At 48.8% G+C, this 24,322-nt stretch overlaps 2 protein-coding genes across 2 annotated transcripts in view; one reads left to right on the forward strand and one right to left on the reverse strand.

The window, feature by feature from the left end:
• Window positions 1-12,373, reverse strand: part of ASCC1 (activating signal cointegrator 1 complex subunit 1) — a 36,883-nt gene extending 24,510 nt beyond the window's left edge. Inside the window, exons 1-6 of the mRNA XM_031053121.2 lie at window positions 12,311-12,373; window positions 10,328-10,449; window positions 9,475-9,574; window positions 8,437-8,534; window positions 6,802-6,980; window positions 114-250 (exon numbers count right to left, since the gene is read on the reverse strand). Of these exons, the coding sequence (XP_030908981.2) occupies window positions 114-250; window positions 6,802-6,980; window positions 8,437-8,534; window positions 9,475-9,574; window positions 10,328-10,436 (623 nt within the window). The 5' untranslated portion in view covers window positions 10,437-10,449; window positions 12,311-12,373. The remainder of the gene's footprint in view (window positions 1-113; window positions 251-6,801; window positions 6,981-8,436; window positions 8,535-9,474; window positions 9,575-10,327; window positions 10,450-12,310) is intronic.
• ANAPC16 (anaphase promoting complex subunit 16) lies at window positions 12,129-18,936 on the forward strand. Its single transcript, XM_005153699.3, has 4 exons — window positions 12,129-12,194; window positions 13,879-14,036; window positions 16,161-16,235; window positions 18,083-18,936. Exons 1-4 carry the CDS (start codon window positions 12,139-12,141, stop codon window positions 18,196-18,198), a joined length of 405 nt encoding a protein of 134 aa, XP_005153756.1. The 5' UTR covers window positions 12,129-12,138; the 3' UTR covers window positions 18,199-18,936.
• Window positions 18,937-24,322: the final 5,386 nt, after the last annotated feature.

Consider the following 24,322-nt stretch of genomic DNA (forward strand, 5'->3'; position numbering starts at 1 on the left):
AGTTGAGAAAGGCTATTGAGAAGCTTATTTCTTTGCTGTCCTTTGTCAAAGACAGACTGCTGCTTTTCCCCCACTCAAGTACTTGGTGATGACAAACCTTTTTTATCACTTACTCCACAAAGTCCTCTTTGCATTGCTGTAGGAGGTCACATGCTTTCTGGATCTCTTTTTCGTTCAGAAGTACCAGCGTCCCAAGAGTCAGGTGAAGCTTAGAAGGGTTCTGGAACAGGCTGCTGCTGACCCCGTGATCCTACAAATCAGTCCATATATAGGTGTCTTATCATACACGCACACACCTCCATCAGAGGGATAAATACTACAAACAACAGGTACCAAGCCACTAGCACCAAACCTTTTATCTCTGCATCACTGGTCAGGTTGGTAGTGGCTCAAAGTTGAAATGAGAAACAAAATTTCACAGGCTTTGTGAGCAAGTGAGCTCAGGCTGGCAGGCAAGCACAGCCCCCCACCACACACACTCCCTGTCTGCCTTTCCATCAGAGCTGCTGAGCAGCAGCCTGGAAGCTCGTTATGACAGGCTCTAACTCAGGGCCCAGGAACAGCAGCACTCGCTCATATGGGGTTTCGAGAAGAGACTTCCACAGCTGTCAAAGTGGCAGCTGCCTTCAGCAGTGAACTCAACACAAGTCAGCACAGATTTAAAACTTGAGTTAAGCTCATTTTTTGTGCAATAAAGTTGGAACCAGCTGTAGTGACAAGCTCTAAATGGTCTCTAAATCCTGTCTAAACACAGGTTGCACCTCACAACACAAGCACAGCTAATACCAGCTCTGATAATTACATTTTTCTTGTTCCCATGTGCCCTATAGTTTGCTGAGATGAATTAAATTTAAATTCCCTTTATAAGAAGTGCTACGTGTTGTTGCTGGGGAAGAACTGTTCCCAGGTGGAGCAGTGGCTACATTCAGCTTTAAGAGACATGCTCTTTTGTTCTAGGACGTTTATAAAAATACCTCGAGGATGGTTAACACACCCATATTAAAACAATTATTTCCACTTAGTGGCCATTTCCCATCAGTGCATTAAATAAACTCCACTTTTAACTCCAGATGAAGCTAACTTGCCAGGCCACTGAAGCGCTTCTCTGTCTGATAAAAGTTCACTGACTAAGAAGGACAGCTTTGAAGTTTCTAGTTGTGCTTCAGTTTGAAATAAAACCTTTCAGATGCTTAAACACTGCAGTATCTCAGCCCACCAGAGTTTAATGCCCCACAAGTCGCTCGGTATTTTTCATGTTTAATGACAACATCTATATCTTTCTTTATAGCTGTGCTTATGGGCTGGACTAGAAACAAGCCAGCCTGCAGGAGAGAGGTCTGGGTCTTGCACCAGCAGTCACAGGCTGTCAAAGTATGGTGGTCCCCAGAAGGGGAAGAGCATGTACATGCCTTCCACAGCTGCTAATTACTGCTGACTGAAACCCCAAATCATATCATGCTAGTAGTGGCAAAGGATGTTGCAAACCTCAGCACTGTGCAGCAGCATGACACAAGCAGAGACTATGTCAGGCACATTAGGAGCAGAGGAAGGAGGGACAGCTCTTTCTCACTTCTCCCCACCTTTCCCTCTCTGTGTTAAAAGCCTTGAGGCTTCCTTTCATCCTGTTGTTAACATGAATGACAGGACATGATTCCTCTCTGTCAGCCTTTTTTTCTCCAATGGTATCCATAGCCATAGAATATTTGGCCCATCTCAAAACAATAGCTTGGGTAACAGAAACTGGGAGAAAGTTCAATTTATCCTTGCCAAGGACAACCAGACAGTGTCACTCCCACAGTGTGCACAGATGATGTACAGTAATGAGAAAGTAGTCCACAGGTCAGAAAGCAAAATCCTACCCTCATTTTCTGCCCCAGCATGATCTGTACTGCAAACATCAACCTGTCCTAAAAGCAGCATTTTCTCCTGAGCTTTCCAACACCTGAGTGTGGGCTGATAGCTGACAAAGTGATGGCATGTCATCTCCATATGCCACACTACCACTGCTGGGGAGATCAGCAGGTAAGAGCAGTACACAGTGTGCAGACCGAGACCTAGATAATCTTCTTGGTTTACTCCCTAGTATTTCAGACAGCCCCTAAAACCCCTGCTTACAGCCCTACTCTTTCACAGGCCAGCAAATCCCACTTCTCCCACACATAAAATAGATGCTAAATCAGATGTAGCTCTCCCTGGAACAGTCAACGTTTCTGCAGGGATCTGAGCAGCCCTTCATGGCTGGATGCTGCTCAGCAAGATGCAAGAAAGCTTGAACCCACTTATTCAAATCTCAGATGACAATATGCTATCAGCAACCACTGTGTTGCCTTATGGGAAGCTGCCCTGTCCAGTGCTATCAGTCCTCTGTAACCTGACCAGCAGCACCAGACAACAGCAATGCAGGGCCCAGAAATCTGTTTTCGTAACTACTGTTAAGGAAAAATCACATCCTCCCCCAGGAAGAACAAGCCCAAGAGATGTGATCCTGCCAATGTTGTGATTTGGGGTCCTTATGGACATCTTCCAGATACTTAAGGAACCCTTTCAAGGTAAACTACAACCATAAAGGCAGGAGCGAGGAGTGAGATTCAGCATCAGAGATGGAGAGAGATCCACTGGCATCTAAAACATGCTCTCCAAGTGTCTAGGTGACAAGTTCGTCTTTCACCAGTTTTCTCCCGCATACAGTGGAAGGTGGGCACTCCTCATAGCACAAGTCAGTGGCTTGTGACAAGCAGTGGCTTTCTGCCTTAGTGAAACCATGAGATGAAGGGAGGGGAGGTGTCACAGCAGGGAATCCTCGTATTCTACAGGGGAATCTGAAAGCAGCATATTTGAGGGTACTTGCTGGCAGGTACAAACACATAAACCAGACTCTATAATCTCTAAATGTTTACTGTTCCACTTTGCACAAGAAGCTGGGAGGAAGCAGAGACAGGACACCTGATCCAAACTAGCCAAAGGGGTATTCCATACCACAGCACATCATGCCCAGTATATAAACTGGGGGCAGTTACACATAAGGCCCAGATTGCTGCTCTGGTTGGGCTGGGTATTGATCGGCAGGTGGTTGTATTGGTTGTATTATTTCCCCTTGTTATTCCCCTTATCATTATTATTATTGGTGGTAGCAGTAGTGGGTTTGTGTTATACCTTAGCTACTGGATTGTTCTTATCTCAACCTGTGGGAGTTACATTCTTTTGAGTCTCCTCTCCATCCCTCCAGGAGCAGGAGGAGGAAAAAGTGGGGGAGTGGGTGAGCGGCTGCGTGGTTCTGAGTTACCAGCTGGGCTTAAACCATGACAGTGTTTGCAGACAGCTTTATGTTTTTGAGGTTTTTTTCTTAGTAGCAGGATACTGCATCCCAGCTATATACCCTCTCCCACCCTGACCCACAAGCAAAAGAGGAAGCCAGATAAACAGCATTTCCTCAGAACTGAGTGAAGAGCTGTAAGCTGAGAAAACCCTCCCATTTTCAGTCTCTTCCACTCTGAGATATATTATCTCATTAGCAATATTTGATATTTACAGGTTGCCATATATTACAGCAATCATATTTCTTCTCCATGTTGAGACTGTAAATGCTGTGTTTGCACAGCTCTGAAAGACCCAACTGTGATTTTTCACAACAATACTACTGCAAAGTCTTTTCCCTTTTCCACTTGCATACTCAGACATTTCAGTTTTCTTCACTTTGACACCTACATGACTGTGAGAGGAGACTTCCAAGGTCACCCAGTCATCTGGACTTCCCACTGCACCACATCAAGTAATGAGCCTGTCCAGGTGAGCCACCTCTCCATATCTGTATTAAATTAGCCTCAAAATAGCCTCCCCTCCGCCCTGCTTCGTTGCCTCACCTGGCAGCCCTGATCATATACTAACGTGAATGACACCTGAAGTTTTCCATATTTCAACCTAGGTTTATCTTATAAAAGGTCTTGAAGACACACAGGGAAAAAAAAAACAGAAAGCATATGCCCACCAACATAACCCTATGATTTAAAATATAAATGAATGGTTGTCATGGTAACTGCTTCAGAGAGAAATAGAGTCCTTCACAAATGCTCAAAGGCCGGAAGAAATCCTCATACATGCACACCTGGTCCTTTCCCTTCCTTATCCTTATTACCAAGCTTCAAAGACTGAAATTTACCTAATTCTGCAATGTTTCACACCAGTAAATTGCAAGAGAAGCACACCACTTCTGTCACTGAAACCTATTCATATTTCTCCAAGTATCCTGAGAAATCCCATTGCTTTGGACAAATCTATAAGCTCTCTTATTGCTCTGTGAGGCACTGTTGTGAATTACTGTTTTTCATTACTGATGTGCTTTCCAGCAGACCCTGCTGTGAGATAAAGTGGTATTAGAGTGGCATTACTGGCTGGTGGAGTGATTGAGAGACATACGGAGCTGCAAGATACTCCTTGAACTAACAGTCAGCAATAGATCTACAAACCCTTTTGCTAATACCAGGAGAAGAAAGAGCAGAAAAAGAAAGCACCATATATTCCTAGCCTGTAAATATGCACACCCCCAAATACCTGTTACTGTTCAAATTCTACAATTCAAATTAAAAATGAAAATTCTAGAGCTGATGTAAGCTGTACCAGGAACATTTCAGGCCCTCCTGGGAGGCTAACACAACCACATACCTTCTAGGTCAGGGAACCTAGCAGCCATGCAGTGTGGAGAGCAGACACTACAGCCCCAGACCTTCTGCCTCTACCCATGCAGATGTCCCTGCTACAGGGCAGCTTCAGCTGTCACAATTCTGGTAGATTCCCAAAAGCACCTTGATGACTTCAAGAAGAGCTAGTCCTGTGTGAGGTCAGTGTGTTGCAGGATTAAAGAAATAGGATGAGACCACAAACAGCAGCATTAGCTGCAAAGATGAATAAAAGAGGCCACATTTTAGAGATGTGACCCTGAAAGGATCTGCTTGACAACCAAGGCAGCCTGGAAGCCAGAACCCAGCAAAGCATAGGGGATGACACAGAGGTTACCACCCTGAGCAGCAGGCTCAACCACCCTGGGCTTGCTGTGGAAGGGAGGGAGAAGAGCGATCCACAAGACCTGATGGCAGAAAGCTAGAGGAGGATCAGATAAGCAGAGTCCTGGACACCATGGCTTCAAGCAGAGCAGGGCCAGATCTCAACGGAGATCAAGTGATAGGACTTTAACAGCCATAAGCCTAAGTAGAAGGGGATAAAGGACAAGAGAAAAAACAGACTGAAAGCAATGGTCTCAGTCCATGACCAATGGCATGAACAGCCATGACCAGAGCCCTGTGCTGAAGTTACCAGCCCTCAAAGAGACATTTCTCTCTGTGTAACTTTGATGTGTCCTGCACAAGGGCTGGAACTAGGAACCAACAGAGGGAGCCACGCCACCACTGACACCAGGCCAATGTCAGGCACTCTGTCCAGCCAACATTTTCTCAGGCTAATGTTTCTATCTCCTTATCTTCAGGGCTTTCTTTTGATAATGTAAGCTTTAAGAAATGTAGCTGCCACTGGCTAATTGCAATAGATGATCAAGCCTAGCCCAAGGAAAGAGTGCTTGTGGCACTGCACTGTTTGTAATCCCTGGATCTGTTGGCCAATTTCAGCTGTATCTAACATCAGGTGGAAACCCTGAGTAATAGAAAGCTTCTAAAATGTCATGAAAACAGGCAGCTGGGCAGAGAGGGACTTAGAACTGCCAGGAAAGACAAGAAATCCTCATACATGCACTTCACAAGACTGTGAAGACAGCTCAGTTCTGCCCTTGGAGATGAGAAAACTAACATGCAAGTGACCACAAAAACTTGAGGAAGAACTTGTATCTCCCCAGATACCAGATAATTCGCACCCACAGCATGCAGACATAGGAAACTAAACTTAAGCTGTGATAGCTGCAAGACTATATTTTCCCTTTTGAAGGGCATAAGCAGAAGTGATGGACATGAATGTAAGAATATCAGCCCCCAAACCCCTGCTGCTTGTAAACAATCTAACCTGTGGTCACCAAAAAGAGGAACTCTTTTCTTTTGCTTAGATATGTCCTCCCAGCAGACTCAGAGGATAGAGCAATTTAATACTACTACCTCCCCTCAGCCTCAGCCTGTGCATTGGCATACCACTTCTGTCAAACTAGAAGCATGCTGAAATAAACCACGGAATACACAGCTTTCACTTCATTCTGTTCGTCTTTTCTCTATGCTTAAGTATTTTCTGCTGCCCTCAGTGATCTGAAGGTAAGTAGGAGGGACTGTCAGCAAAAAGTCTCTTGGAGAAGAAGGGAAGCAATTAGACTTGCAGAATGGCATGTGCTACCAAGTGATTTCTTGCTCAGCTCCGGTAATAACATTCATCTTCCTTTACTGTCAGTAACCAGAAGAAAAGTGAAACAGAAGCAGCAGCAAACTTGTGAATTCCTACCTGGTTTCATGGTTATGTAGAAATCATACAAAACATAGAGAGGTCCACTACATTATTTAGTAGCTTTCCTATTAAAATCAAAAAACCCCAACCCTCTTTTGAGTCATAGATATCTTCTCACCTAGGAAAATCACTAAGGAGAGCAAAGTATTTTACTAACAATTTGCTAACTAAGCCATTCCATTTTCCATAAGATTTCACAACAGCACTGAACTAATTCACAGCAGATACACCAACTTAAATAAAAGGCCTGTTAAAAATACATCCAGGAAACAGAGCAGAATAAGGCCTTCAAGGTAAATGCTAAAAAAACTATCTCAATAAATTAAATGGCAGTCTGCTGAAGGGCTCCCACTTGATTTTGTGAATCCTTACCTTTGAGCATTTCTCCAGCACCTCTTCCTTGAACTGCAGGAACTTCTCCTGGATGGTGGGCTGGTTGAGAGCTAAAGATAGGAAGTGTGTGAAGGGCTGCTTCTTACGGAAGCTGTCCAGGAGAACATCAATCCGCGTTCGGGCAGAGATGACACCATTGCGATGCTGCCCAGTAATCACTGCAAGGAAACAAAGCAGTACTTGTCACATTTCTGTGAAGCTACAGTGGAACTCCTGACACCAATGCCCATGCAAAATAGAGAGCAATTAAATGGACTGTCATTTTACATTACACTTATCCATGCACTTCAAAATATCAATATTGGAGGATATTGTGAAGGTAGGAACATTTCACCCAGGCGATGCCAGGAAGGAATCAGAATAGCCTGCACAGCAGCACCTCTCCAGTGTTAGCCCCAGGGTCACTGAAGAAGCATTAGGAATTAAATCCCCAAACCATGCACAGAGAAATCTTGCCAGACTGCCTGCTTGACTTAAAATGCCTGACATGGTTATGCTTTCCTCTATACAGACAGGATGATGCCATCAAAAGTATCCCTCTGCTCTCAAGAAAGTCAGCTCTGCGTGCCTAAAAAACCAATAACTAAGAGGCTACCATTTCAGCATCTCTTCTGATATCTAGAGCATTATTTCAAGTTTTAACAATGGCAGTCAAAGTGAAAAAGAAAAGAAAATCTATTAAAGATCAAGATGGGCTCTACTGTCTGTGCATGCACTTCAAGGCACCAAACAGAGAACACTTGAGCTTGAAAGGAAAAAACTGCAAGGAGCAAAATTTTCTTGGCTTCCTGTTATTGCATATTTTCAACATCTCTCAACCTTCCTAATAGTCCTTCACAGTTCTCAGGAAGAATTCAAGATACACTTGTTGAGAAGTACTGCCACGTTCCTGTGCAGCACCACAGTTGGATCCCCCTCAGTCACTTTTCCCTCACAGCTCCGTCATGAACGTAAATGTACAGCATGCCATTTATCACCAGGGTGTGCGTAATGGCCCCTCCAGAGAGCCACTCAGGCAGAAACCTGCATGGGCCAGCCCTGAAGAGTGATGCCTTCTTTCTTTTTAAGTCACTGGAAGTGATGAGAAGGAACATATGGTACCAGAAAGCCTGCTCTCACTATCAGGATCAAGTGACTACACCAGAAAGGCAGCAACGTCATCGAACACTTCTCATATTAAAGCAGATGCTGAAGTTTATTTTGTGCGTAAGTATACAACATGGTAATTTTTTCTGGATGGGTATTACAGTTTCTTATTAATAGAAATGGTATTTTAAAAAACAAAACAAAAAAAATCAAACACATTCAGGCCCAAAGTTTTCATGCCAGTCATTTGAGGCCCAGAATTTACTTCAATGAGACTATTCATAGGTTTAAAATAAATCTTTTTTTTAAAAAAAAAAACAACTTTACACTGCTTTATAAGGATTTATAGACAAGAAAAAATAAACTCAGGAGAAAAGTGAAGCGATTTTCCCATGGCCATAAAGTGAGTCAGTGCCATGTCACAAGCAGGAATTAAATGAAAAACATCTCTTGTGCCTCCTCCCTGCTAAAATTGTGTATGTGCAAGAACTGATGAGAGAACCCCCATTTTGTGCATGTTAAGCTCACCAATTTCTCCTTCCACTCCAAGCCTGGGAATGCTGATGGAGGTTCGAGTCTCTGTTTCTAGTCTTTTCTTGGTTTCCCCTTTCTTCCCGATGATGTACCTGAGGCACAAAAGTGCAAGAGAATCACTCATACAGTGTCGCTGGGCCACTCTGCATCAAGTGTGTCCAGCCAGCAGATTAACCATGCCACAGATGAACCTCGCTCTGAGCTGGCTCCAGGCAACTGGGTTCCCCAACACTAGGGATCTCCGTGCTGGAGGGATCAATGCACACAGCTCCATGAGCAGGACTCGGTCCAGGTACAGAGGCTGCTCCCAAGATGCTGCATGTGACCAGCCTAGGACCAAGGGATAATATGGAGCTGTGGCTCACAACTAGCTTAAACTAAAATAAGTCAGTTGTCCATGACAGCTCTGCCCAGCACATCCTGCCACAGCTTATTTGTCTGCTGGGTCATCCCTTTTTCCCATTACCCCAGCTGATGAAGAACTAAGGGCTCTTTTTCTGATTTTTGTTTTGCTCAAGCATCCAAACACAACAGAACATTTTTGCTTCCCTATATTACAGTAAAACTATTTAACCAATAAAACTGTCAAAATAACTAGATAAAGCTTTGAACACTACAGGCATCCCAGGATGCATCAGATTGGAGTCAATAGTCAGTTCCAGTAGTGTGTGCTCTCTATCAAAGCTTTCACAAATGCCCCCTGCCCAGCTGCTAGCCCCAGTTCTTCCTCCCCTTCTCCCACCCTCCCTGATGCTTTTATGTTCAAGGGAAAAGAAGCTCAAAAACCATTCTGCCAGCAAGAAAGCACCACCTGCTGTCTCTGTCACAGGGAAGGCTAGGAGTCAAGCATGGCACAACTGTACTAGAAAGGCATTGCCAATTTTCCCTTCCCAAAAGCTAAAATCCACATCCACATAATGTAATACACTTCAGAGATCCGGTGCTTACTCCAACCTCAGAAAAAATAATTCTGCACTCAACCACTTCCTCAGCTGGCGGAAACTCAAATAAACCAGAAACACACAGGCTCACTTGTATAACAGGCTGGGAACTTCCACTCTGCACTGGAAGCCTTTCTCAGTCTCTTCCATCACAAAGGCATCACAGGGCTCATCTGCACAGTCACTAGGGCCTAACAGAAAAAAAACAACAGACCTTGTACAACCTTTGTGAAGTTTGGCAGCACTTTATGTAGGACTGTAGTCTCACAGGTTTCTTTTCCCAAGGTTAACTAAAGGAGGAAACGGACTCCTCTCTGCTGTGGCTAACTGCTTTTTATTTCACCTTACTACCAGCTCCAAAAAACATAATGACTACTTCTAAATCCACCGCACTGGGAGGTGTAGGAAAGTAATAGTTACAGCCCAGGTTTTGTCTAGGGGGAAGTTGTGCAACTACCCAGTGAAAATGGTCTCTGCTGGCAGGGTGGAAGCTGCCAGCCCATTCAGAGACCTGAGCAGGAATTTAAATCACAGAAGAATACAAATAGAAGGTGAGGATAGTTTTGGTTCAAGGGTGCAGGTACAGTGTGTTGGAAATCAGTTCTCATACCCTCAGCACGGAAGATCCACACAGCCCATCTGTTTTCCTCTTTTACTAGAAATCTTTCACAGCCAGCAAGCAACCTGACAGTCGGCAGCACAGTCACCCAACCTGCATTAGGTAACTGGGATTACGTCCATTCTTTGGTCAACAGGATCATCAGGAACCAACACAAAGCATTTTTTTCCCTCTCAACCACTTTGCTTCATTACATGGGCAGGTCCCTGTGCACATAAAGACATCAGAGACGATATCAAGAGCTCCCTAGATCCCCAGTGTCGATGCTTTCACCTGTAACATGTCCTGACAGCACCACAGTCACCCTTCAAGCTTCACTCTTTACCTGCACAGAAATCATCCTCCTCTTCGTGCTGGTAGGCCTGCTCTTGAATGACATTCTTCCTGTACACTCGCCCCTCAATCCTTATCAAAGTGGGCCGCAGAACGTCCATCCTGCTCCTCCTCCTAACGCAGAAACAAAGACAGCTTTGCTAACATACGCCAACAAAAGGTAAATTTCACTGTTTCCTAAAGCATAATTTGTAAGAGGCATCAGGGGAGCTCTGAGGAGCTCAGCAGTAAAGAGTAAGGTCTGTACCTCCAGAAGAGCAATGCCTCCTTCTATGCATACATATGAGAGACTTCAGAAAAGCAATACCCTCTCAAACCTTGCCTTACTCGTTCAAAGACTAATTTTATGAGAACTTACAAGTATACTCTTTGTCAGCTCACGAAGCACAATCAAGTAAAAATGAGAAATTTAAGTAATGTGAAATACATAATGAAGCATCAAGTTTTTTGCCCCTGCAAGGTCAGCACCAGATCACTACTCTACCTGAAACTCATAGGTTTTAGCTAAAACTCTCTGCTGCCTGAGTCAATGTGCCTTTTCAGCACCGCTCAGGACTGTGAACAGTCCTGCCTCATAATTTTCCGGAGCTGCAGACCAAAGAGACCCCAGCCTCTTGCAAAGTTTCCCATACAACACTGACCTCTCTCAAAACACCTGATATCCTCCATTTGTTTCTCTCTCAAAAGCCCAAGGAGCTTTTCAAAAGCAAACCCAGTTTCCTGGATGAGCTCCGGAGGCAGGTGGGGAAGGGACACAAAGCACAGCGAGAACCTTACAGTGCTGCTGTAAGTGGTTACACCTCCTGCCTCCACTGAAGAGCACTGCAGTAAGTTTGAGGCATAGAAGTCTTACCCTGCCCTGCATTATTCCAAACAACATCAGAAACACGGGGCAGAGTTAAACTTCTTGTGGTGAAGACCACTGAATGGTGCACAAGCAAAGAACTGCCAGTCATCAGCAGACTTCACACTCAGTACATAAATGTCTGTGCTCACTGAAACAGTTAACATTGCCTATCTCAGCTGGCCTTGCTTTTAAAATGGAAATTATTGCTACTCAGAAAATGGTCTCCACCAAAACATTTGTCTTCATCACCTGATGTTACATTTAAATAAAAAGGCATTCCTGTAGGTCAGTGAAAGAAGTGCAGAGGTAACAACCTCAATCTGCACCTGGGGATGTTTACATTGGGGACAATTTCTTCAGAGAGGTTAACCAGGCATTGGAACAGGCTGTCCAGGGCAGTGATAGAATCACTGTCCCTGGACATGTTCAAAAAACGTATGGATGAGGCCCTCGGTGACATGGTTTAGTGTTGGACTTGGCAGTGCTGAGGTAATGGTTGGACTTGATGACCTTCAATGTCTTTTCCAACCATCATTCTGTGTGAACTCTGCACAGAGGAAGACAGAATAAGCCATGAAAAAAAAAAGTCCCGGTTGTGTTTTGGTTTCTCTCAGGTTTTGGGCTTTGTGTTGTTTTTAACGGCCACGCCAGTGTCAGAATTCCCCGATGCAAGACCTCAGGAGCGGCCACAACCCATTGCCCCGGCACTGCCTGGTGGCCCCACTCGTGGCCCCACTCGTGGCCCCACTCGCACCCAGGGAGAGGAACGCTGCCGGGGCGCTGAGGACGGGGCGCCCCAGACCGGAAGGGAGGCCAGGGGACAGCACCGTCACCCCCTCCTCAGCCGCCGCGGGTAACGGCGGCCGTCACCACCGGTTACCGGCAGCACCTCCCACCTCCCCGTTCCCGACGGAAGTAGGCAGGGGCCGAGGCAGAGCGCGCCCGCCCGTCCCAGCATGCACCGCGAGCGCGATCACGCGCGCCGCCTGCGCCAAGCCGTCCGGGCGCCCAGGTGAGGTTCGGAGGGACCGGTGCACCCCGGGAGCAGGCGGGGGGCGGCCCGGGAGGAGAAGGGCGCTCGGCTGAGCCGGAGCGGGGAAGGAGGGTGGCGGCGGAGGCCGCACTCACCGGGAAGCTGCTCGCTACGGAAGCCGGGGAGGGGCTATGGTGTCAGACAGTGAGGGGGCGGAGCCTGGGGCGTGCGGCGCATGCGCTGTGGCGCTACAGAGGCTGCTGCCTCTCGGCGGCCGTGTGGGCAGGATGTGCCGCGGCGCATGCGCAGTGCCGGCAGTTCCTCCCCTCCCAGCTCTCCGGCCGTTATCCCCGTCCGAGATAGCCAGCGCTTGAGGGTGAAGGTGCGGTCGTCGGCATGTCCTGCCCTCCTCCTCCTCTGCGTTTGCCTCAGCATTTTATTTAATATAAAATTCTGAACCTGTATGAGGAGTCTGCTGTGTTCGCAAGTATCATTTCAGCACAAACCATAACCGAGCGGGAGCAGGGCCTGCTCAGGGTTGCTGAGGAAGGTGTTTCTGGACGTATTGTAACCGTATTAAAGGGTTTTTTTTAGTCAGGCATTGTTCTTCACAACCTCTAAGCCTCCAGCCAGCTGCTGCGTTGGTTTGTGTCACACACAGTAAACAAGCTTGAGCTTAAATGCGAATGAACACACAATCCATAGTTATGACATTTTGTCCCCTAAATCCTTAAGTGCTTTCCAAAGGCACCATGTGCATAGCCTAAAGAGTCTGCAGAAGTGTATTAAGTAAGGAGAATAACAGAAATGTATTAAATGGGCAGGATAATTGGGAAGTGCTTGTAAGTGGTTCGGCAGAGTAGCAAGTGCTGTTTCTTACAAGTGCCAGGTGACAGCTTTTTTACAATTGGAGAGGTATGTGACAAGTGTGAAGTACTCCATCATGGCAAACTCTACAGCTAGTTCCTTTTAAAAGCAGGGCTAGGAAAAGGGTATATGAGAGGCGACCAGGCTTATGCTGTACAGGCAGGCAGATGCTTCGCCATTGCCAGTTTAGGTCAGATGCAGTATTCCTAAAGTAAGAGTACATCTGGAGTGATTCAAAGAGCAGTTGCTGTGAATCAGGTGTAGCACGGCTTTGTGCAGGATGCAGCACTGGAACTGGCAGTCCCGCCAGCTTCCAGGCTTTATGAGGAAGTAGCACTTTTTCTGTTTGTGCTCCTGGAAACAAGGCAAAAAAGGAAAATCAAAAAGTCTTTTTATGGGCCCTGGGGAGCAGGAAGAGCACGAGGCAGCTGAAGGCCAGTGAATTCAGGCCAGTGACCTGTACCAGGTTATTTTTATGCATGCTTCCATCACCCTGCTGAGTTCCCAGGTCCCCCTTGTCTGAGGGGGTCAGAGCCTGGGTTACCTTCAGTTTCTGGGTGCCACCGCGTGGTGTGACAGCTAACTGCAACTGTCCCTGCAGCCGGTGTATGCAGTGTGTGCATGCAGCATGCGCGGGTGGCTTCTCCTACGCATGCAGGGCAGCCTGGAACCACCAGACCTCTGAGGCTGCCGAGCCACAGAGGGGGGTGGCAGCCCAGAGCTGTGCCTACTGCCTGTTCCTCGACCTCACTGCCTTCATCTGCCGTCAGATACGTGCACAGTTGCTGGCTTTGTGCCCTGGGAAACTCCGAGACGCCCTTCCTAACTTGGCTTTGCTCCCTTTTTGTTCTTCCAGGCTGGGACGGGGTGAAATGGCAGCCTCTTCCTCATCCTCCTCAGCTGGCGGAGTCAGCGGCAGCTCTGTAACAGGATCAGGGTTCAGTGTTTCGGACCTGACACCACCACGAAAAGCCCTCTTCACTTACCCCAAAGGAGCTGGAGAGATGCTGGAAGGTGATTGCTCCTGCATTTCCCCTTCCTGGCTGCTTCTGGTGTGCAGGCAGCCCTGCAAAGGAATTGCTGAACTTGGCACCCTGCTGCCTTTTCAGACTTTAGCTGAAGGGAGGGAGGAAGGAAGCACCAGGGCTTGGGTAGGTCCTGAGCAGCCCTGGCTCTCCCATCAGTTATTCATGAGGAAGTGATTTTTCTGGCAGTCACCTGTTTTTTTAGCTCCATGACACTTCAGATGAGGAAGCAATCTACCTGAAAGGGAACATGACGGTGTTAATTGCTCATTGTTAGCTAATCCTTTGATGTTGGGCAGGAATTACTATAAAGATAGCTGAGGTAGGACTATTTTTCTTGGCGAAATGCATTCTCATGTTGGATTTGACTGGGCTAATACAGAAGGCAGCTTGTATCCCTTCTAGCCAGGAAACAGGGCTTGTGTTTGCCCTCAACCCGAATAAAACCTCGCCACAGAGGTCTGCAACAGGATAAATCAGGACTAGACCTCTCCTTTAATCCTTCAAGGCTGAGCACATTCCCCTTTCAGGCTCAGTTTTGTCGGAGTATTTCTGCAGGGCCACCTGGAGAGGGCTGGGGCTCTGATCCAGCACTGCATCTGGCATTTGGGTGCCAGAGCCTGTCACTGTCTTCCTGAAGGAGGACCCAGGCACATGGCAGCTGCATGTCCCTCCCCCTGCCCTCCCTGGTGAGGAAGGAAGGGCAGGGCCTCCAGATGGCAGGGTTAAGCCAGGGTCTGTCTGTCTGCCAGCTCCCCTTGAACTTACCGTGTAACTATGCTGCACGTTTGACTGTATGAGCCTGAAGTTCATGGGGTGGCTGGGACTGGGGCTTGGATGGCCCTGCATCTCAGAAATGACACAGCAGTCCAGGGCAGCTGGGAACTGATCACTACATCATTTAAGGACTGTTTTTATTACACATTAGAAGGCATATGCCAGGCTATTGAAGTAATTATGACTGAAGGCTTGCTCATAGAACTTAACGAGCCCTCAAAACAAAATAATGAAACACTTCACATTACCAAATAGGCAGCTAGAGAGCCACTCAGCAAGACAGCCAGGCTGGGGAGTCAGAGGAGAAGGAAGTGTATGTCTGGAAATAGCACAGGGCAGCACCAACACAGCATTTCAACAGCTTGCAGGAGGATGCTCTGAGCACAACAAAACCACAGCTTATCCCTCCTACCTGAGATTCATATTTTTTAGGGCCAGAGATCTGTTTCTGCCCTTAGTGTTTAAAATTCCTTCTCCCCTCATTTTTGTGGCATGGAGCTTTTAATAGATTTTGCTTTGGGTTCACCTCTTTACCAGTAATGCAGCAGTTTGTCTGCTCTGGCTGGCACCAGCAACTAAACGCTCTCCCCATCACAAGAACCTTTAGGTTGGGTTTTTAACATCTAAGATAAAAGGTGATACACCCATTATTTCATCTGGTGGGTACTAGAGGGTAGCTGCGTATCAGTTTCTTGTTCAAAATCCTCACTGATTGATTTTTATTGTTACTTTAACTACCTTGCTTGTTTTTACATAAACCCTTAGGTATTTTAGGATGTTTTTTAGAAGGGAGGAGTGTAAACTATATCAGTACTTGGCACACAATTTGCTATGTATTCCAGATTGCTTTATTTCTGGGACAGCTGTGTGATCAGTTACTGACTTAGATGGCAAGAGATACCCATTATTTAAAGTCCTTTATGCAGGGTTATGGTCTAAGTCTGTGGGAAATCATAAAGGATTACAAGGACAGAAGCGTCTGAGCCCCGGGGGAATCAGAGACTGCCATAGTATTAGCTGGCTTCTCCTTAGCTTACCTTCTCTTTAAAATGGGCTAGAATTGCTTGACAGAATATCAGCTGGGATGTCTCCCAGGTGGCACAGCCATTCCCCAGCCACACTGGGAGCTGGCCAAAGCCGTGGGCAAGATTTTAGCACAGGGTCACAAGGGCTCAAAACCAGAGCAATGCGTGCTCAGTGCAGGGGAAAGTGTTGGAACAAGGCAAGTAGGGAAACCCACAGCTCGAACATAAAAATAGAAGGTTGGTGGCACTCAGTTAAGGCTGCTCAGTCTTAAAACTCTCAGATTAAACCACCTCCCTTTTTCTGTTTACAGATGGCTCCGAAAGATTCCTCTGTGAATCTGTCTTCAGCTATCAGGTTGCATCTACATTAAAGCAAGTGAAACACGGTAAGCACTGAAGTGCTGTCTATTTTAACTGCATGTTGACCAGGAAAGATGGTAGGGGAACACAGAGAAAAGGCTGACATGTTCTCAGGTGCTGACCACAAAAAAGCAGAATATCCTTTTAAGTTGGCAAATTAAGGCGAAGTCAGGCTATCATCAAGTCCTTTTGCAAGCCCTATGCAAAGCAAGGAGAACCCACACAGCCTGGGTGGGAACAGGCTGTGCCTTTCGAAGCTTGTTTTTCCATCGCTGTGTGCCGCGCTGCCTTCGCGAGAGGTGAGGCCAGCAGGGGAGGTTATGGGCAGGAAACGCCCACACTCTGATCTTGGCCCAGCACTGACTGTCTCTATGGCCCCAGGCACAGACACTTGATTCCACCTTTGGTTCTCTGCCGAGCCTGAGCCCTTGTGACACCAGTAGGGTCAAGCCAGGTTTCCAAAGGTGCTCAGGAGATGGACACACAGATGCCTGGTGTGGCGTGATGGGGCTGACTCCACTCCCTACCTCCCCAAGGAAGAGCCTTACGTCTTGTTTGAACTGCTTCCCTCCTGGGGCTTTTGCCTAGCTGCCTGTAACCAAAGGACGGGCTTGACTGCACAGCAACTTTCATTCTCAATTTACTGGGCAGAGCTCAGCATCAGCTTGTGTCTGCTGCTAGAGGGTCACATCCTTCCTGTTCCCCACCTCTTGTCAGCTAGAATGGGTACTTCCATGTGTTGTCTCAGACCAGCGAGGTTTCCTGTCCTCCACCAGCAAAGGTTGTCAGGACGAGGTCTGGGAATGTGCAGTTGCTTGTGAGGCTGCACGCCTGCATTTCTGAACTGTAAAGCAAAGCCAAGCTTCAAAGCTATTGTTTCCACAGCCCTGGTGCTACTGCAGCTGTAGCTACCAGGGGCTTCTGCACAGACTGGCACCCTGATAAACACCAGCCTTTGAAACTCATTTGTGGAGCACCAGTCCCATCCCCATAAGAAAGGGGAAAGGCTTAAAAAAAGATTAAGGTCATCATTTTTTGGCTTGTTTGACAGTTCCCAGAAGCACTCAGCTGCAGGAGGTGGAGTGAGAACAGTCCCACTTAGAAGCACCCACTGCTGCAGTCAGCATAAATCATGCACATTTCATGTTACGCCTCTCGCTAGCAAGTCAGCTGTGCTGGGCCGTTCTTCCAAGAGGCTGCTGTGCTATTAAACTTCGAGCAGAGCCAAGAGAAGAAGGGGCTGTTCTCATCTCCCTGCCACGGCAGGCAATTTGACTGAAAATTGAGACTGCATCCCCAACACACAACTGGTTTTAAATAAAGCTGAGAAGAAGATGTCTTGGGGATCCCCAGGGAGGCAGCCTGTCTCTCCATGGGGACCTTTGTGTCATTAGCATGCCCTGATTGCAGAGCCTTTCTGCTGAGTCATCTAGGCCCTCCTCAAAGGACCTTCATTAAAATGAGGAGTTCCTTGTGCTGTACCCAGCTCTACTGTGGGCTGACCAAGCTCTCTCTGAACTTCTCTGTTCTTTTGCACTATAAATATTTATGCTAAAGAAATGAGCTTCATCCTGTTCTCACCCCCATACGCTAATCGGACTCGTGTTTCCCTGTTAGGACTTGAATTTAGATGGCACGGGCAGGGATGGGTAAATACACACTGAGCACTGGCCAAGGCAGAAAAGCCTGTCCCAGCTTTCTCCTCAGGTCTCACCATTTGCACAGGGCGTTGTGTAGAGAGGGTTTGTATTCAGATTGGCTTGGTGGGTTTTATTCTGCTCTGCTCCCCACTGGCAGCTGGGAATTTGCATCTAATTGAAAGGTTTAATTGCACTGTCATTGCAAACCACGGTTACCTTTGAACTTCTTGCAGATCAACAAGTCGCACGGATGGAAAAACTAGCTGGTTTGGTGGAAGAGCTGGAGGCAGATGAGTGGAGGTACAAGCCAATAGAGCAGCTCCTGGGATTCACTCCTTCCTCGGGCTGAGTGTGTCTTGGATTGCTGCTGTCAGGGAGCAGAAGTAAAGCACTCTCTGGCCTGGCTTCAAAACACCCCCCCCTTTATTAAGACGCTGACAGCTGCATTGGCAGGACTGGGCTTTTGTTGTGTTTTTTTCTAAGTTGAGAATAGGGATCCCCAATAAAGCTGCCAGTAAATGGAGATGACAGGATTCTTCAAGTCCTCTGCGGTGTCATGTGCTGGCAGGGCTGAGTTTCTGTAACTTAGAAGGTAGGATCAATTTCACAGAACTTGGAGAATCACCTTATTGCTCACAGAGAAGGGAAGATTTATAGTGTGTGGTAGTGGGGAAAGCAACCCAGAAACTTGGCCTGGCCTTTCCCTATGTGTGGCTGAAGGACCAGGTTATCAGTGAGCTGGGAAGCCCATGTCCTTGTTGCTTGGGCCAAGCCTCTGTGGAGCACAGGTAGGCCATCCTGCCAAAAACACTCTTCAGCCCTAGCCATTGTTTTGGGGGATGAACAGAACAGGAACTGTCTGAGGTCGGTTAAGAGGGGGCCAGTGGTGATGCTTCCTGCAGAGCCACCTCATGTATCAGTGGAATTGTTTTCTCTCTCGCTGTTTCCCTTGTGCACATTTGCACAAGTGCTGGTAGGACACTGCTCTCTAATGCAGAAGCTGTATCTTTAATACCCTGAAACTCTTTTTTCCCTTTGTTACGTATTAGATTGCTCTGTGATAATAAAATAATTGTGTCTTTGAAAACATTCATCTTTTCAAAGCTTGTGCAGAGGGGTCTGATGAAAGAAACAGTCAGCTGTTCCGTAGGTAATAGGGGGTTTAATGAAGCTCAGAAGCAGCTTGGCTGTTACAACGGTCAGCTTAAGTTCAATTTAAAAGGAACCCTCTGAGAGGAACCAAACCATGCTTGCTTTGTGCTCAGAAGTGGATTGATATAAATCAGATTTTAATCCTCATTTAGCTCTGCCAGCAGAAACCCCTTATTTAAATCCATCCATTTTAATCATCTTGTTTTCATTTGTACTTCCCTGTTGTTCTTGAAGGGAACTGGATTTCCATTTTCTGGCAGAACCATTTAAACATGTTCATTTTTCCATTGATTACAGCCTCAACACCACGTTTTTTCTAACTAGCAAGGAGGTAAGTTTAGCACTCAAGCAGTTAGACCACTTATTGCTCCAGATGCCCAATTCTTCAATTTTCAACTTCTCATTTACAAGAGAATTTTTTTACTCACTATTTTAGTCCAGCCACATCTGGATTGAAACAGATTAATCTGAATCTATCCCCATCACAGTTATATGACCAGCAATTTCTGTTAGCTAAAACTAAAGGGGAGAAGTATGCAGGCATGTTCTGTTGTCTCTAAATTAGCCCTGGTATCAGAGTCAGCTTTTCATGATTTAGACCCACATGTCACCCAAAAGCAAGCCCCAATCTGCAAAGCCCCGGTTCCAGCCCTGTACCCCATGGAAAGTCACCATGCGGTTTCTGAAAGGGTGTCTGGACGTTCTCACGTATGGCTACAGCTCAGCTGAGACGTATCCCAGCCCGGAAAACCTCCTCCCAGTGCTGGCTGGCCGCCAGCCCCTGCTCTGCGGGGCCTCCTGCAAAGTAAGCTGGTCCTTGGTCAGTACTGCTTTAAACGTGATGGCATTTGGTACTAACCTTCCATCCCCGAGCAGCTATTTCGAAAAGAAGGGAGCGTTTCAGTCATCAACCGTTTTGTTTTAAATCATCTGTTTTTAATCCTTACTCCAGACACTGAACTTAACGTTAGCCAAACTCGCCAGAAATACCCCCTGTATCAAGACAACCCTGTGGGGTTTGGGAAGGGAGCTGCGTGCCTTCTGCCTTCTGCCGTCTGCCGGCACAGCAGCGCCTCTCGCCCCTCGTACTGGCCTTGAGTCCCCCCCCTCGCTGCCCCTACGTGCTGCAGCCGGCGTAATCAGACACAGAAAGAGCTTTTCCTTTTTACTGCTCCACCTGAAACTTTTCCACTCTGCCAGCCCTCCAGGGAGACTGAGGGATGGGTGCCTGTGGCTCTGCTGGCAGAATGCAGTGCCCAAGCATTGCCCACATCTCCCTGCAAGCCCAGTGTGTGCCAGAGGTTCTAAAATGGGGGGCTGAGATTTCCCTGAGGCAGGCCCCCCTTGTCCTCCACCCATTCCTTGTTTTCCAGCTGTTTCTTAGTGGTGTGCTGGGCTCATGGCTGAACAGAGCAGGAGCAGGGAACGTCCCGGTTCTGTGCAGTACACGGCTTGTTTGTATGCATGTCCAGCACCAAAATAGACACATGTGTGAGAGCCATTGAGAGGAAGTGAAAAGTTCAGCCTGTACAGTACTACAAATGCAAAAACATGTTGTTGGCTGTTCCCTCCTCTGGCTCAGTAAACACTTTATGTAAGGCAACAAGAACTGGAGGGATTGCTGTATGGGAAACTAAAAAAGCCTTGCGCTCCCCCTCCTCCAAACACAGGTTTTCCCTGGCAGCTGGAAACCCCTCAACTGCCCTATTTCTATTTCACAGATCTGTGGAGCAGAGCCAGTGGTAACTATTCCTCCCCAGGGTTTTGAAGCCCTGTTGCCCCTCACCTCGGGGGGCTCTGCAGCATCATCAGGGGCTTGGTGAGCTGCTCTGGGGCTATTTGGAGGCTGCAGCTGGGAGGGGAGCAGCAGGGGGCAGGGAGCCCATCAGCTGTGAGCAAAAGTTGACGTGTGGAGGGGAGGGAAAGTGAAAAAAGCTGAACAAAGAGCCCCGTTCAGGGCTGCTAGTTGGTTTTCCTGTGGGTGCTCGCAGCAGAACGTTATGTACTGTGTACAAGCCACACTCGTGCCTCCCCTCCCTGGCTCTTCGCTGCTGGCCGCAACCCCAGTGCCAGCCATGGCAGCAAAGCACACACTTGCCCTGCGGCTCAGCCAAAGCACCTGGCTCGGGAGCGCCTTTGCCCACACCCAGGATGCAGGACTGAGGGGCAGGACCTCCAGCACCAGCTCATGGCTTTTACCTGGGGCAGGCAAATGAATGAACTCAGGAGATGGATTTCACAGCCCCCACCATGCAAATGGCACGATGCCAACCGAGCACTTGGCCTCTTGGCTGCCAAAACACATCCATGGTCCTGCTTGTGTGCACGTTCCTTGTTTCTCCGCCTGACTCCTGCAGGTTGCGGGCAGGCAGCCTGCCTGCAGCTGCTTGTCCTGGGGGTAGAGAAGCCTGAAAGGTTCGGCTGTGGCGGAGACCTGCCCAGCCAGCGGCACGCCGGGACCTGCCGCAGCGTGCCACACAGCTGCAGCCTTCAGCTCGCCCCTAAGAGCTGGCCCTAAGAGCTGGCCCCCGGCTCAGTGCGGTGGAGGAGGACGCATGGGGTCACCCCTTGTGTGCCCCTCACCCCCTGCCACCACTGGGGACCTGGTGACTGCAGACAGGGCCAGAGAAGGTGCAAAAGGCACCCATCCTGTAGGCACTTATGAGACAGCCCAAAAACCGTGGCTTCCTTCCAGCTCAGACCCTTTGTTACATTCCCCACTTGGGCACAGAGTATCACACCAGCCTCCGTGGCAATCCCAACTGGCAATTGTGTGCCGAAACAATGTGTAGATCTACCTAAAGGCAGCATTTTGGGCCATGGAGCTGCTGAAACCCAGTGTGAAGATGGGGACTACACTATGAGCAGTGGCATCCACCCCATGGGGTAGGAATGTGCCCCTCCGCATATGTGGGACACGGTTTGCACCCAACGTGCACAGAAGCACTCACTGAGGGCCCCCAACCGGTACCTCCCCTCCCTTCCTCCTCCTTCTCCTCCAGCCCCTCCCCCTGCAGCCCTGCAGAACTGCTGAGCTCAGCACATCCTGGGCAGGGGCCTAGCCAAGACCCTCCCCAATGCCAGCCACCCTGACAGCTCTGGCTTAACCCTTTGCAAAGCCAGCCAGGCAGGAAATGGGAGTGATGGAGCAAATCTCATTTGGGGGGTGTGGTATGTGTGTGTCCCACAAGGCACAGCAGGCCAGGAACAGGCTGTCCGGAAAGTTTCACCCATCATCCCAAACCCCCTCTGCTCCCTCAGAAAGGACTGCAGGTCAGGGGGAAGGACACGCTGCCTGGCTACAAAACTCACGCTGGGTTGATGCCAGCAGCAGCTCCTGAGGAGGGGAAGTGCAGGGATTACAAACACTGTAGTTAAAGCTCTGCTTTCTAGCCCCAAACCATTTCTAGGGGCTCTCCTCAGCCTGGGTTGTGGTGTCTTTCACGAAGGAAAAGGAGCTGCAAGCTCCGCATCACCTCCCCTCCCAGCAGAAGCAGGAGAGTGCAGCATCGTGTTAGGCTTATTTGATTTCAGAGATCAAAACTTACATTTCACTTTAAAGCTGCCATCCCAGCAGAGGCTGCCTGCTTCCCTGCCTGCCAGGCAGTGTTATGGCAAAGAAAGACAAATATTTATGCTGGGCTTCAGAATTCAAGGTTATTTATAGCAAGGCACCTTCCCTGTGGTCCTGTACCTCCTTTTCATTTATTTGCCATTTTCCCCCTGTTTTGACCCCAAAGCCAGCAGTTCCTCATCTATTTTCAGTCTCACCCAGGGAACACTCGTACCAATCACTTGGTGGTTGTGGGGAGAAAAAAGCCACGAGCTAGATTTCATTACAAACAGGATCCCAAGCAGCATCCAGCCGTTCCCGAGTGTGTAGAAACTTTGCTGCACTGTGCCACAAGTGCACAAGTCTTGGTGTGTATTTTTAACAGCTGAGGTTGGTTCATGCTTTGTCCCAAAAAGCAGAGCAGTAGCCCTGCATGCCATGGGCGCAAGCCAGGGCTTGTTCCCGACTCCCCACACAGCCCCTCTGGCCCACAGCTCCCTGGGATGCTACTCACTTCCCCGGCTTGGGAACGCTGCTCCCGAAACGGTGATGGATCCAAGCCCTGCTTCTGCTTTGACCCCCACCACTGCAGCTGCTGTGGGGTATCTGGACCCTCACACCTACCACCCAGCAGAGAGGTCACAGCATGGTGCTGGCATGGAGAGCCTGTCCCCCTCCCTCCTGACCCACATTTGCTCTCCACCGTTGTCACTGCTGGGCTGTTATCACTCTCTGCTCAGGAAGGACAGTACCCAAGATAGCTCCCGAAGTGACTTCAGTGTGCTCAGCTCCTCTGATAAAGCCATGGGCAGCGAAGCAGGAGTACAAACAAAGCCCTTTATCACCAATTAATAGGCCCTCAGCTCCTCAGGGTCTGGCTTTGGAAAGGTCACGTACACAGGATCCAGCACGCACAGACCTGTGGGGTTCTGCCTCCAGAGCAGAGGGCTCAGAGCAGGACAGTGTCCTGCCCCCATTCTAGGGAACCACTGGGAAAGACAGATGGGGTTACCCCAGCCTAGCACTGAACAAAATCCCTGTTTTTAACACGTTTCACTCAGGCAGGCTTTATTTTCCTCAGGAACCATGACAACACTGCGGAATGGGACACTGGCACCAGATCACCTGCAGAGCCTCAGGCTCTCGGTTTGATTTGTAACCAGAAGCAGGGCAGCAGTGAACCGAGCCTGCTGCCACAGCCCGTGGCTGGGCTGCCTCTGCTGTGCACAGCAGGACTAGGCCCTGCCAGGGCTTGTCACGCTAACACCGCCTGGAAGACAATGGTGCTCAGCAGGCATGTCCCAACCAGTCCATACAAACCCCCCACAGCCCATCACCTGCCGCCTGCCTCTGTACCAGCCGGGGCGTGCGTCACAACACGGGGAACCCGTGTCCAAGGCGTGTGCCCCTTCCTGCTGCTGTGCCCACCACAAGTGTCCGAGGCCAAGCAGCGAGGCCTGGAAGGGGTCTGGCCCCAGGGATGCGTGTGGTGAAGCCCAAGCCCAAGCCCAAGCCCAGGCCAGGAGAGGGCCGGGGCAGGCGGCGGGCGCGGGGCGGGCTGGGGCGGCTGCACCGGCGCTGCCCGGCGCTCCTGACGCAACCCCCGCCGCCGTTTGCAGGGGGAGGGGCGGGGCCTCCCGCTGTCACCGGGCAGGAGAGACGCCGCGGACGTGCCCCGCGCTCCCATTGGCGGGCGCGGGAGGGGGCGGGCCCCGCCGGCCCGGGTCTATATGAGGCGGCGGCGCGGCCGGTGCCGGGCAGAGCGGCG

Source organism: Melopsittacus undulatus, chromosome 4 (genome assembly GCF_012275295.1).
Source record: "Melopsittacus undulatus isolate bMelUnd1 chromosome 4, bMelUnd1.mat.Z, whole genome shotgun sequence".
NCBI lineage: Eukaryota > Metazoa > Chordata > Aves > Psittaciformes > Psittaculidae > Melopsittacus > Melopsittacus undulatus.